This window comes from Bos mutus, chromosome 17 (genome assembly GCF_027580195.1).
Source record: "Bos mutus isolate GX-2022 chromosome 17, NWIPB_WYAK_1.1, whole genome shotgun sequence".
Lineage (NCBI taxonomy): Eukaryota > Metazoa > Chordata > Mammalia > Artiodactyla > Bovidae > Bos > Bos mutus.
Window position 1 is genome coordinate 14,588,883 of NC_091633.1, and position 13,609 is coordinate 14,602,491.

The following is a 13,609-nucleotide window of genomic DNA, read 5'->3' on the forward strand; positions in this document are numbered from 1 at the left end:
TAAATTCCTTCTGCTGGCAACCAGATCCCAGCAACGGGAGGAGCGGGGAGGGGTGTTGGAGTCAGGGGTGGGGGCAATCACATCCCAGTCTCCCACACAAATGCTGCCTTCTTACCTGGAGGGTAAGAAGCAGAGGCCTCGGGCTTTGCTCCTGAAAATGTCAAAACATTTGTGGAATTCAGCACTAAACGAGCAAATCCAAAAGCATGGCACCAGGAACTACATCCAGTCTCCTGGGATAAACCACAGTGGGAAGGAATATACAGAAAGGATGTACGTAGTATGTGTCTAACTGAGTCACTTTGCTGTTCAGAAATTAGCACAATGCTGTAAATCAACTATACTTCATCAAAAGGCCAAAAATCAGTAAAAATTACAAAGCAGCAGCAGAGCTCTGGAAGTGATTCCACACGGCTCTCGACTCACGGGAGATGGAGATGGGGTGGCACTGTCCCAGCCGCCTGTCTGCACATCAGGGTCCATGGAGCCGGCGTTTCTCAGGCCCCGCTGGGGTGGGAGGTCCCAGCCAGCCCCGCCATGCGCTCCCCAGGGCTGAAATGCCCACACCAGCGCTCACCATCTGAATAAGGAGGGCTTTCCAGCTCTGCCACCACCCTCAGACACAGGCTTCTCAACTCTGTGCTAGGTGGTCACGCTTCCCTTCATCGCCTCGTGGGTCTGTTTTGGCTTCAAAATACCAACATTCACCTCGTCCTAAGCAACACATCCGCTGTGTGCGCCTGACGCAGCTCCGGGGGCGTGTAGACCCGGGCGCTGGGCATCGGATGAAGGCTCCGGGGTGTGCCTGTTACATTCTGAACCCTAACATGTGAGTGTAAGATAGAGAAAAGATGCTTAATACAAAAACTGAATTGCAAATTTAAGAGCACAAAGAATAACAGCAGTAACCAATGATCAGGGGAGCTTTCCTAGAAGGCTAGGAAGGTGCCTTCCAGTGGGTGTCAATAACAGGGACCACCAGGAAGCGGAGCATGACGAGAGACCACAGTGCTGCCCGAGAGTCAGCAGTTCCCCAGGGCACCACTGAAGGCCAGCCCTGTGCTGACTCCCCGCCACAGCCACCGCCCCGGCTGAAGGACCATGTTTCCCCCTTGCCTCAGCCTCCACTGCCGGCGGGTGACAACCGAGGTGTGGAGATGCTTACCTGGGCCGGTGGCCTCCGCAGCTGCCGCTGTGCTGCGGACCTCTGGGTGCAGGCTGTGTGGCTGTCCTCAGGCCAGGCCCCCCGAATCTGATCCCACCAGGCTGACTGCCGGCGCCCCCAGTACCACGGGGTGAACTTGGGTGGTCCCCGTGGCTGGCCCTGCTCATGTCTTCTCCTTGGGTCTCAATATCGGATCGTGACACCCAGGAAGCCCCCAACCCCAACCCCTGCCCCCATGGAGGAGCTGGAGACTGAGGAGGCAGACGAGTTGCCAGCACTTGTGTCGGGAAAACAGCAACCTGTTAATCCCAAATACGCCAGGCAGGAAGGGAGAAAAAAAAATCCCCTTGCAAACCAGCCTTTGAGAACTAGCTGCTACTGCTTGCTCCTCACGGTCAACCTCTGGGCCACCAGACGGCCAGGCTGCACGCATGGACGTGGGGGACAGACAGGAGCCACGCTCATTACCAAACCCTTTTCCTTTTTTATTAGAGATAAAAACACCAAAGTCCCACACACCATACCCTGCGGGAAAACGAGATGAGCGAGGCGTGTCGGCTATTTACAATAACGGCTGCAGCAAACGGGCCCCCTGCGCAGCCCAGATCCCGGTGCAGGCGCTCCATGGGGGCGGGCAGTCAGTGGCACAGGGCAATGGTCTCCATGTTAAGGAAGCGGACGTGCATCTTGGTCTCGATGTCGATGCCCTGCCAGATCTGGAGCACGGACAGAGCGGCGTGAGTGGGCACCCCCGCTCCCCCAGACCCCCGGCCACTCCCCGCCCACCCACCTCCACCGCCCACCGTGATGCCCCCGCAGGTGAGATCCAGAGCGAAGCACAAAACCTCCTCCATCTGCCTCTTTGCTGGTTAACTGGGCTCTGACGTTCGGATTCTTTCTGGACTGTCACAGCAAGTTATTAATCAAGTGCTGAATCCAGGCTCCTAGCTGAAGTCGCTCGAATCCCACCCACCACCACTTCAGACTCTGTGATTTTCACGCAAATTCCTGAGCCCCTGTTAAACCTCTTTTGCACCAGAAAGACGTGGAGACCACCACCTGTGCTGCCCACTCTGTGGTGGGGCTCCCATGGAATCCTGCATAGAAGTGGCTTGTAAACTGTTAAGAGCTGTGTAATTCTAAGATCGCATTAAGCCATCATTCATTCAAAGGTCGCGACAGGTCTTTATAACCTCCCAGAGATAGGTCACAGTGTTCCAGAAAGACAAGCTCCTGCCCAGGAAAGGTGATTTCTGCCAAAGACCAAGTCTGTCACCACATACCTGGCACCTCCATCAGGGTCCATCCTGGCCAGGTCCCTAGCGGACACTCAGGCCACCAGACCCCACGCCGCACTACGAGCTCCAGCGCCCAGGACTCCTGCTCCTCGGCCACTCGGGGCCCAAGAGGACCACGGATGGTGAGACGGCCAGAAGGATGCGGGCAGGGCCCGAGGGGTGTGGTGGGCGGTGACTGGTCACCGTCTCCCTGATTACGTAAGAACTTCAGACTCTCAGTGTCGCCCTCAACATCTGCAGGGACAGCCACGTGGCTCGGGCGAGCACAGTGCTGTGGGCACCCAAGCCACAGGGAGGCCTTGGCACGTTTTCAGCCACCTTCACAAGCCCACAGCCCCAGGCGCTTTCCTTGTTAGGTGGGCAGGGTGTTCCCAGGAAGAGATGTCTGGATGCCCAGGGTGGTTTCTGCCAAATGCCAAGGTGACGAGAGGGTCACAGTGGGGCTCAGAGAACCGGAGTGGCCGGCTGGTGGGGAAAAGCCCAGGGGCCACGGACTTGGGAGCCCTGGAGGCAGGCGGGGCAGGGCTGGGGAACGGACTGCGGGGGAAGAAGCTGGTTTTCTGGGGCCAGAAAGGATTTCATCTCGTCTTCTGGCTTAAAGCAGCCTCCCTAACCTCCCCTTGGCCTCCCTGGTCTTCTCACTGCTCACTCTGGTTCTTGCTTGGGTGTTGCCACCTTTCCGCATGCCAAGGTGACCCATGGCACAAATGCCAGCTCAATTTCTCCCCACCCACCTGCCCCCCTCCTGAGAAAGGAGGCTGCCCTCCTCCAGCCCAGCAGACCCTTCCAGTCTCTCCTTCAGGCCTGGTCTGTACCACCCATGCCCCTCCTCTTGCCATGACCGGCCAAGTTGGTGGCTCAGACTTTGGGGGAGCCCCTCAGGCAGGCTGCCCCTCGGCTTCCCAGAGCTTCAGCCATGGGGTGGGGGTCTCCGGCCCCGTCCTGGGCACAGGCCTGTTCGTTCTCTCAGGGTTGCCTGGGAGCGCTGGAGCCCCTGGCTATTGTTGCCCCAACCTCCCATCTTCCTCAGCTCCTGGAAGGGGTGCAGGGACCCCACTGTTGGGGTACTCAGGGCCAAAGAGTGGGCAGAATACAGGAGGGGGGCTTGACTCCTCACCGATTAGAGCACCCAGGGCCCCCGTTCCCAGTCTGCGGGCACGTTTACAGATGTGAAGGCTGGGTGAGGCCTGAACATCCACTAACCAGGGTAGAAGGTGGGCAGCTGGGCACACAGCACTGTCTGTGAGGCCCAGGAGGACAGCAGGACCACACGTGGGCAGCACCAGTGTGTACTTCTGGGAAGAGCTGGGCTCACAGTCATGGAACATTCCAGACCCTGGCTCCAGCTATCAACAGGGTGCTTCTGAGAAAGGGGACCAGGGACTTGATGGGGAGAAAAACGGAGCCTTCCTCAGAGGCCCTTTCGTACTTGCTAAGTTGTTTTCAGCGTCTGTGACTATGATCACCCTTTCAATAAACATAAGTAAAACCAGTTTCAGTTCAGTTGCTCAGTCGTGTCCGACTCTTTGCAACCCCATGAATCGCAGTACGCCAGGCCTCCCTGTCCATCACCAACTCCCAGAGTTCACTCAGGCTCACGTCCATCAAGTCGGTGATGCCATCCAGCCATCTCATCCTCTGTCGTCCCCTTCTCCTCCTGCCCCCAATCCCTCCCAGCATCAGAGTCTTTTCCAATGAGTCAACTCTTTGCATGAGGTGGCCAAAGTACTGGAGTTTCAGCTTATCATCATTCCTTCCAAAGAACACCCAGGACTGATCTCCTTTATGATGGACTGGTTGGATCTCCTTGCAGTCCAAGGGACTCTCAAGAGTCTTCTCCAACACCACAGTTCAAAAGCATCAATTCTACAGCTCTCAGCTTTCTTCACAGTCCAACTCTCACATCCATACATGACCACAGGAAAAACCATAGCCTTGACTAGATGGACCTTTGTTGGCAAAGTAACATCTCTGCTTTTGAATATTCTATCTAGGTTGGTCATAACTTTCCTTCCAAGGAGTAAGCGTCTTTTAATTTCATGGCTTCAATCACCATCTGCAGTGATTTTGGAGCCCCCAAAAATAAAGTCTGACACTGTTTCTCCATCTATTTCCCATGAAGTGATGGGACCAGATGCCATGATCTTAGTTTTCTGAATGTTGAGCTTTAAGCCAACTTTTTTACTCTCCTCTTTCACTCTCATCAAGAGGCTTTTTAGTTCCTCTTCACTTTCTGCCACCAGTTTAAACCACTGTAAAGGCCACACTCAGGCTAGACTCTATTCACTCGAGATGCCTGTCTCTTCCTGACTAGCAGGGTCCCCTGCAAGCCCCCAGCGCAGCCCCCGTGCCCACCCCCAGCTCCCAGGCACCCACCTTTAGGAAGTCATCAAAGGTGATCCCCTCATACACCTGATCGGGCTCCTGCAGAGAGAACGGGGTGCAGTGAGTGGCTTCTGCCCAGGGACCCTCCACTTCCACCCCCCGACACAGAAAGAGGGGTGAAGTGTGCAGGCAGGACCACGAGAACACTGTGGACTGTTCGCCTCCAGCTCGGGGCTGGTCACCTTGAACTCCAGCATCCCCTTGAGGGTAGGGTGGAAGCCGGTGCAGGCTCACCCCCTACCTATGCTCCTGGGGAGGACAGGGCCGACAAGGATGGGAAAAGAAGCGGGGTGGGGTGGGCACAGAGGCTGGGGTGGCCACCAACAGACACCCCCTGTTGTTTCTCTGTTCTGCCTTCTCAAACCAGGCTTGGTTAAGAGCAGCTCTGGGCTGACCGGCGCTCCAGACACTGGGAAAGGGCCAAGAGAATGAAAGGCCAGCCTGCACGGCCCACCCCTTCTCGCCTGTGAGTCACCCTGATGGCATGGGGTCCAGGAGCCTCCCTCCTGCTGAGTCACCTGTGCACACAGGGACGCACAAGATGATAAGCAGGGCTCCTGCCCCTGATGCCACTACGACCAAGTCCCCACAGCCCCCGCCCCGGCCCACAGCGCCCTCTGTGCCTGTGACAACTGGGTGGACATCCCACCGCCTGTCAACACGAGACCAGCTAAAGAAAGTGTGGTCGTCCGGGCTACGGATTACCACGAAGAAGGGGTTGATCCCAGATGGGCTGACATGGAAGAGGCTCCAAGATATGCACCCGGTGGAAGAAAAAAACAAGGAGCAGAAAGATGCTTGCAGATGGCTGCCACCTGTCCTGTGGACATGCAGGGTCAGCACGGGGATGAGGAAGCCGGGGGAGTTGAACGCCACGTTGTGTGACTCAGAACTAGAAGACACACGTGTGTGCGTTGATCTGTGTCGGGAAAAACCCATCAAAGGCAGGTCTCTTTGGGGAGGAGGACCAGGAGAGACGCACTTCTCTTTATGCACCGCCCAGAGATTTGTTCTGATGCATAGTTAAGAAAACACTAGGGACTTCCCTGGTGGTCCAGTGGTTCAGAGTCGCCTTGCAATGCAGCGGACACCAGTTCGATCCCTGGTCCGGGAAGATCCCACATGCCACAGGGCAACTAAGCTCATACATGACAACGACCGAGCCAGCGCTCTGAGAAGCCAGCGCACCGCAACTAGGGTAAGCCCTGTCGCCGCAGCTTGAGAAAGCCCACGCACAGCAACCAAGACCCAGCGCAGCCAAAAATAAACGCATAAATAATTCATTTAAAAAAAGAAGAAAACAGCAGCAGGCTCTCTACGAGTGTTTTACCAACGTGATTACCATGAGCTGATGCGAATCTCACAACAGCCCCCTCAAGTGGGCTCTGCTCTTAATCTAATTTGGGATATACTTTTTAATTTTATGAAAAACGTCAGATTCTTAGAAGGCCTGGACCAGCCCTGTCCCTAGGGTTGCCTGCTCTTCCTGACCAGGGTCAATAGACAGAAGAAGTGGCTGCCGTCCGCCTGCCCGCCACCCTAGGTCCCTGGGGGCGGCCGAGGGGAGCGAGGCCCCGCTGGCCCGAGACCTGGCCTGGAGGGTGGGTGCCCAGTGGAAGCAAGGCAGGTGGAGGGGCCAGAGGCTCGGGGAAGCACTGGGGCTGAGGCCCCGGGAAAGCCGGCCCACCCTCCAGCCACAGGAAGGCTTCCCAGAGACACACTCTGGAAAGATCCCAGCCACACCGGACAACCGGCCCTGGAAGTCCATGATGGTGGGCGATGCCTCATCTGTCTTTGGCAGATATGTCAAGTGTCCTCAGAGGCCATGCAGTATGAAAGGATGTGGCCGCCCCTCGCCCCTGTGTTTATCTGGTCGACGACCACACGAGAAAACATTAGGACTGGTAACTAGAGGGAGATGATGCCCACGGTGGCGGGATGCCTCCCAGGAAGCCGGCACGGGCTCCAAAGATGCGTGGATTCTATGCAGACCAGCAGCTGCCAGCGATTTCACGACAGCAAATTAAGAAAACTCGCCAATTGAAACTGGAGTACGACAGGGAGCAATTTATCGGAGGAGAGTGTAATTAAATCAAGTGAGGATTCTGCTCACACAGCCCAGCCGGGGATCCCTGCGCTCCCCAACGAGGTCACCAGCCCTTTCTGCAGCAGTTTAATCTGCTGAAGAGGGTGGGTTCACCAAACTCAGAAGCCTCCCTAGGGCCCCTAAAGCAGACAGATAAAATGCAGGTCAATAAAGTGACCGCAGCCCCCTTGCCCCTGGGGGCAGGCCCAGGCCCGCCGTCTACAGTGACGGGCCTGGGCACAAACAGCAGGTTCCAGCAGGAAAAAAACAGCCCTCCACCTGGGCTGGGGTGACCCCAAAGCCATGGTGGTGTCTGGGACAGCAGCCACAGTGAATACGCAGGATCCAGACGGGGTGGCCTCAGAGGGAACACCTGAGACACCCCCCCGCAAGGAACAAAGTCCATGGAGGTGATCATGTGCCTGCCCTCAGAGCCCCTGCAAGAGAGAGAGTCCAAGGTCATTGTCCAGGAAATCCAGAAGATTCCTATGCCTCTGAGCCTTGGTTCCCCTCAGTTCACTTGGAACCAATGAAACAGGCTACAAGTCCATGAAGCAATGCCCGTGAAGAACCTAGCATGGCGCCTGCACACACTGTGCGCACACCCTTTGGAGGACCCTGGGGGTGCCTGGAGCCTCCTAAGGGAACCTGCAACTGCCCCTCCCCCCAACAGCACCATCCGAGCCCGTGAGTGCCAGCCGTGGCCGCTCACAGACGCGCTGGCTCCCAGTCCCCTGACCGTCCGTCCCTGTGCCCTCTGCTCCATCGGTTCTGCACTGCGGGTGACTTCACACACACACCCCACCCCAGCACCAACCCAGGGACGGTAGCTGTGTCTGGAGACACGTTTGCTTGTCATGACTTAGAGGGTGTGACTGGCATCCAGTAGGTAGAAGCCAGGGACGCTGCTCAACACCCTGCAACCCCAGAGGGCCCCGTGTCGACAGAGCCGGGAGGAGAAACCCCAGGCCTGAGAGCCCGGCTGAGAAATGACTCACCACTTCTGATACCAGCGGGAGCCTCCCACCCTCGTCAGCCACACACCCAGATGGCCGAGCCCCTGTCTCATCTACACGTGGCCCCCGCTGCTCCCAGCTCCTCCCTGGACGCCAGATCGTGGGCCCTCAGGAGACCCCTGCCCTCCAGGCCACAAATCGCCTCAAATAATAAAATTAATGACAACGAGCCCGTGCTGTACACCAACTGGGCCTGGCGCCGTGCCAGGTGCTACCTGTGGGCCCAGGGAGGCTACCTAGTAGGGTCTGTGGCCCCCCAAAGCCCAGCCTCCCCTGCTTGGCCCAACCCCCCAGGACTGGGACCTCAGATCTGGTCTGGTGGGACAGGAAAGCAGTGAGGCCTCTGAGCAGAGCTCTGCGCCAGGCCCAGCTGGAGTGGTGAGCAGGCCACGTGCGGTCTCTGCCCTCCAGGCCTTCCAGAAGCACAGACTCACAGCGGGCAGGGCTCCGCAGGCGGAGAGTGGAGCGTGGAGACAGGGGCCCCAGGCCCTCACCATCTGCCCCACGCAGACGCTGGCCGCCTCCATCATGGCGCCGTCGGCGATGGAGCGCGCCGACTCCTTTTCGATGTGTGGGTTCCCCGACAGCAGCTCCTCTACCACCTGCCGGAGGGGCAGACACACCGTGAGCTCGGGACAACGCCAGGCTGCTGAGCGCGGGGTGTGGGGGTGCGCCGGGGCCCGCCGGGCGCGGGAGCATACTTTACATTTCGATACTCTTCCAGGGTGATGCGGCCGTCGCTGTCCGAGTCGTACATGTGGAACAGAACTGGGGGCGGCGGGGAGAGGCGGAAGATGAGTTGGGCGAGGCAGACGGAAGCCCTGGGTTCCCCGTTACCGCAACCTACCCCTCCCTCAAACTGAGCAAAACACCCCCAGCAATGCAACCCGAATGCCAAGGCTGTAGGGGGCAAGGGCAAAGGGCCAGACGGACCACTTCAGGTGGGTGACCTTGGGCAAGCGACCTCACTGCCCTGAGCCTCAGCTTTCCCATCTGTAAAATGGGAGTCAACACACCTCTGCCTCGTGGTGGTGGTATCAGGTGAGCCAAGGCCAGTGGACCATGCGCAGTCTCATTAACAGGAAGTCAGCGCAGCGTGACTTCAAGGTGTCACTCCTGACACCCAAGAGGCTGGCTGCCTTCCTGGGCTTGGGGCAGGTCACAGACCCCGCTGCTTCCCTCCCGCCCCTGGCTGATCTGAGCAGGCCCCTGAGGGGCATTCACAGCTGCTCAGCTCGCTTCCCTCTCAGTGACGTCACCTGGTCCCTTTACTGACATCACTCAGCAGCCCACATCCCAACAGAGCCATGAGCTGAAGGGGAGGGGACCTTTCCACCCCTGGCTGAGCCTCAGGGAGCCTCGAGCTCACGATGGCCTCGGTCCCGGCATTTACCCTGCCTGGCGCTCTGCAAGCATCTCTGCCCCTCATCCTCACATGACCCCTCCCCGAGCCCGTGTCACAGACGGGGCTGACAAGCTCAGAGAAGTGAAGGCATTTGCCCACAGCTGCCCCATTAAGGGGGGCTTCCCCTGAGGCTCAGACGGTAAAGAATCCGCCTGCCATGCAGGAGACCTGGGTATGATCCCTGGGTTGGGAGAATCCCCTGGAGAAGGGAAGAGCCTACCCACTCCAGTATTCTTGCCTGGAGAATTCCATGGATAGAGGAGCCTGGCGGGCTACAGTCCATGGGGTCGCAAAGAGATGGACACGACTGAGTGATTTTCACTTCACTTCATTAACAGAGGGGCAGCCACGGGTTTGAACCAGACTCCATCCCATCCCATAGGCCCCATGACCCCTGACCCAGCCCTTGGAACCATCTGGAAGCTGGGCCGACACCAGGCGCCATCCCCCTGCCCCCAGCAGCCCTCGGTGCAGTGCGGAGCTAAGTATAGCCCAGGCCCGTGTTTACATTTCCCTGCAGACGCTGCTGCCTCGGGGGCGGGGTGCAGAAGGATGCTGGAGTCATGGGAAAGTGCACAGGGAGGGCCGGGGTGCCGCCGCCCTGAACTCAGATCCAGGGCCAGAGCGGCTCCAAAGGTGGGGGCGTGGGCCCGCAGAGGCCACCCCGTGAAGCTGAGTCTGGTGGCAGGCTGTGGACCGGGGCAAGGGACGAAAGCACCCCTGCGGTCTCCTCCAGCCTCAGAACCAGCCACATGTCCAGCCCGCGTTCCCACCGTCAGGTTCAAGGTCACACAGCTGCTTAGTGGAAGGGCTGGATTGAACCAGGTCTGTCCAAACCAATTTCCCATCACCGACAGACCCTTCTATTCCCAGAAAATCACCAGCTGCTGAGGAGTGTCAACAAGGAGGCTGTCTCAGAACAGCCTAGGAGGGGGAGCACCCTCTGTGCTGTGAAAGCCCCCTCCTCAAGGCCCAGAGCTGGTGCTCCCTGACCCTCCCCACCCCCTGCAGGGGCACAGCAGGCCTCGGGGACATGCAAACGGGCACCCACATCTCAGCTTCTCTTTCCGGCACAGCTGCACCTGCTCCTCGTCCATGGTGGTGTCGATGGGCCGGAAGTAGGACATGATGGTCAGAAAGTCCTCAAAGTTGATCTCGTCGGCCAGGCCGCTGGACCCCTTGCGCAGGTTCCTGTACGAGCAAGAAGGGGGTGTCGGAAATATATTCAAAACAGAAGCTCATCTCGCTGCTGCCCACAGCCCCAGAGAAACTGGCCCTTCCAAGCACTCGCTTCACCTACAATGGCTGTCCCAGCCTTGGGTTCTGCTACCCAGCGACCAGCTCGTGGGTGGCACCGGGGGGCCCCTGGGGGGTTAGTCCAGCCCTGTGCTGCACTCCCCCCTACCCAGAAACCACCATCTGGGGGTCTGGGGGAGACACAGGCAGCTGTGTCTGTGGGGCAGGGGCTGCTGGGCATGCATGGTGCACAGAGTTGGGCGGTAATTCACCAGGTACGTCTCGTGATCCTTTCCTTTAGATCGAAAGGGTCAGGGAGTCACCCAGGGGCCAAATCCTGTCTGCTGCCTGCTTTTATATAGCCCATGAACTAAGAAGGGTTTGTATGTTTTGATATGGTTGAAAAAAAAAACGTTAAGGGGGAAAAAAAGAATAGCATCGCATGACAAGTGAAAATTACATGAAATTCAAATCTGAGCGTCCAGAAATAAAGTTTTATTGGCACACGGCCACGCCTGCTCATTTACATGGTATCCGCGGCTGCTTTCAGGCTATAAAGGCAGAGCTGAACAGTTGTAACAGAGATGATGTGGCCCGCAAAGCCTAAAATATTTACTCTCTGGCCTTTTAGAGAAAGTTTGCCAGTTCCTGCTCTCTATCAGCTGTCTGAAACTCGGGCACAGTGATCTGTTGGCAGGCACTCTGAGTAATCTGTTTCCTACCAACGTGTAAAGTGCACCAATTAACTGCAGGTTTTCGAACAGATCAGGACAGGTTTGAGGTTGTCCCTGCGGGTGTGTTTTTCTGAAGGGGTGGCAAAGGGCTTGAGTTCCTGGCAGGGCTTGGGGAGGGTACCCAAGGCTGGGTCCGTCCCATGCTGAACACACAGCAGGTACTCAGCAAATGCATGTGAAGGCATCGACAAGCCACCAAGTACAGGTCCTGGCAGAGGAGTTGAGAAAACAGCTCGGAGCCGATTCCAACCAGACACGGGCTCCTGACCCACTGCTGCCATACTCTTACCACTAATCAACTTCTACTGGGGCAGGTCGCCATCTGTCTGATGGTCCCCGTACCCTCCCTGTGCCTCCTTACAAAGGGATAGCTCTCAGTTTGCCTGGGATGATGGTGCTTCTCAAATGCACTTGGGTGCCTCTTGGGGTCAAGACCACATCTCAGCTTAAAGGAACACGTTCAAGGTTCTCTAAGGGCCCAGCTGTTGTTGTTTGGTCGCTAAGTTATATCTGACTCTTTGTGATCCCCATAGACTATAGCCCGCCAGGCTCTTCTTACCATGGGATTTCCCGAGTGAAAATACTGGAGTGGGTTGCCATTTCCTTCTCCAGGGGATCATCCTAACCCGGGGATCGAACCTGCATCTCCTGCATTGGCAGACAGGCTCTTTACCGCTGTGCCACTGGGGAAGCAGGGGCCCAGCTGTTCCCTTTCAAATCCTGCCCCTGCAGCGGCCACCACACTTCACAGTTTGGAGATCTCACTATCCCCAAGCTTCCATTCCAGGAGATTTTCCAGAAAGAAGTGGCTCCCGAGCCTGGATCATGAAAGGTGGATTGTGAAACAACAAACTGCAGAGATGAGAGGAGATCTCCCCAGGACTCAGAAAGCCTAGTCTTTGAGTTTTTTTTTTTCCCTCAATTTTCTCTGAAATCATCTCTTACAAAGGTTTCCCACTGTTTCTCTGGACAGACTTTTAATAACCTCAGAGTTCCTGCTGTCGGGGGCACAGACCAGACTTACAAGGTGTAAAAATAGCCCCAGGCATCATCAGGCTCCTAGGAGGCATGGTTCACTGGGTTAGCTTGCACCTCCTTCTCAGGGGGTTCCGGCTGCAGCAAGGGGCACGGAGATGAGCTCAGAGAAACGTGATGGACCCTGTGGCAGGCAGGCCATGTGTGTCTGCTTCTCAGGGAAGGCTGTGACCTGGCTGCTTCGGCATCAGGACCCAATTCAGGGGCAAGGGGTTCCTGCCCATGTCCCTGGGAGGTCCCTGTGGGCCAGCATCCTGGTCTCTCAAGGTGACCAGAGGGCAGAGGCCGAGGAAACCCAGACACAGCACCCAGAGCCAGGCCCACCTGCACTCCACTCCAATTTCCACAGTGGGGCACCCCGAGGCCAGGGTCAGTGGGTGGAAGAATGGGCGTGTGTGCTAAGTCGCTTCAGTCGTGTCCCACTCTATGCGACCCTATAGACTGTAGCCCACCAGGCTCCTCTGTCCATGAGACTCTCTAGGCAAGAATACTGGACTGGGTTGCCATACCCTCCTCGAGGGGATCTTCCTGACCTAAGGAACCTAACTCACGTCTCCCAAGTCTCCTGCACTGGCAGGCGGGTTCTTTACCACTAGTGCCACCTGGGACGCCCTAAAAGAATGGGGCTCCATCCAAACCTGCAGCCCTCCATCACAGCACTCTTTTGCAAGAAAGCCTGCTTGAATGCAGTATTTTCACTTCCTTAACTCTCCAATGACTCTGTGAGGACCAGAACCCTTGGAGGTGGGGACAGACCCTGCTCGGCTGCCTTCCAAACAGCTTTTTGCTTCACTGTCTTGTTCCCAAAGCACCTTAGGATGCAAGGCAGACACTGGTACTTTTTGAAAGGAAACTCCCACCTCCAGCCTGTCCTCTGACTCCTCCATCACTCCTTGGCAGAGCTTACAGGACAGAAATACAAAGGACGCACAGATGCTGAGCGGCTCCAGGTCTCGGTTGGGGAAGCCTTTCCTCAATCCTCCTCTTCTTGTTCACCTTGGGCAGTCCACCAACTCACCAGGGGCCTCCCTTTCTCCAGAGCGTGTCTGTAAGCAGCTGGCCCAAGGCTGAGGTCCCAGAACCCACAGGGGGCCGGGGGCAGGAGTGGGCTCTCACCTCCTGCTGTGGGCAGCTGTCCTCCCTGTCTCCTGCTCACTGTCCTGCATCAGCTTCCAGTGGTCACTCCCTAGAGCAGGGGTCTTGAGAGCCGCCCGCACTACAGGCCTGGGGACCCCCCGACTCCCTCCCC

General features: G+C 57.4%; 1 protein-coding gene across 4 annotated transcripts in view; it reads right to left on the reverse strand.

Annotated features, from left to right (window-relative positions):
* Positions 1-1,450: 1,450 nt before the first annotated feature.
* Positions 1,451-13,609, reverse strand: part of TESC (tescalcin) — a 65,572-nt gene continuing 53,413 nt past the window's right edge. The window contains exons 3-7 of one of the 4 annotated variants that reach the window (XM_070386100.1): positions 10,407-10,546; positions 8,657-8,718; positions 8,385-8,552; positions 4,840-4,887; positions 1,451-1,881 (exon numbers count right to left, since the gene is read on the reverse strand). In XM_070386100.1, coding sequence (XP_070242201.1) covers positions 1,804-1,881; positions 4,840-4,887; positions 8,385-8,552; positions 8,657-8,718; positions 10,407-10,546 — 496 coding nt within the window. In that variant the 3' untranslated portion in view covers positions 1,451-1,803. The remainder of the gene's footprint in view (positions 1,882-4,839; positions 4,888-8,384; positions 8,553-8,656; positions 8,719-10,406; positions 10,547-13,609) is intronic. The other 3 variants (XM_070386101.1, XM_070386098.1, XM_070386099.1) reach the window with 3 other exon arrangements.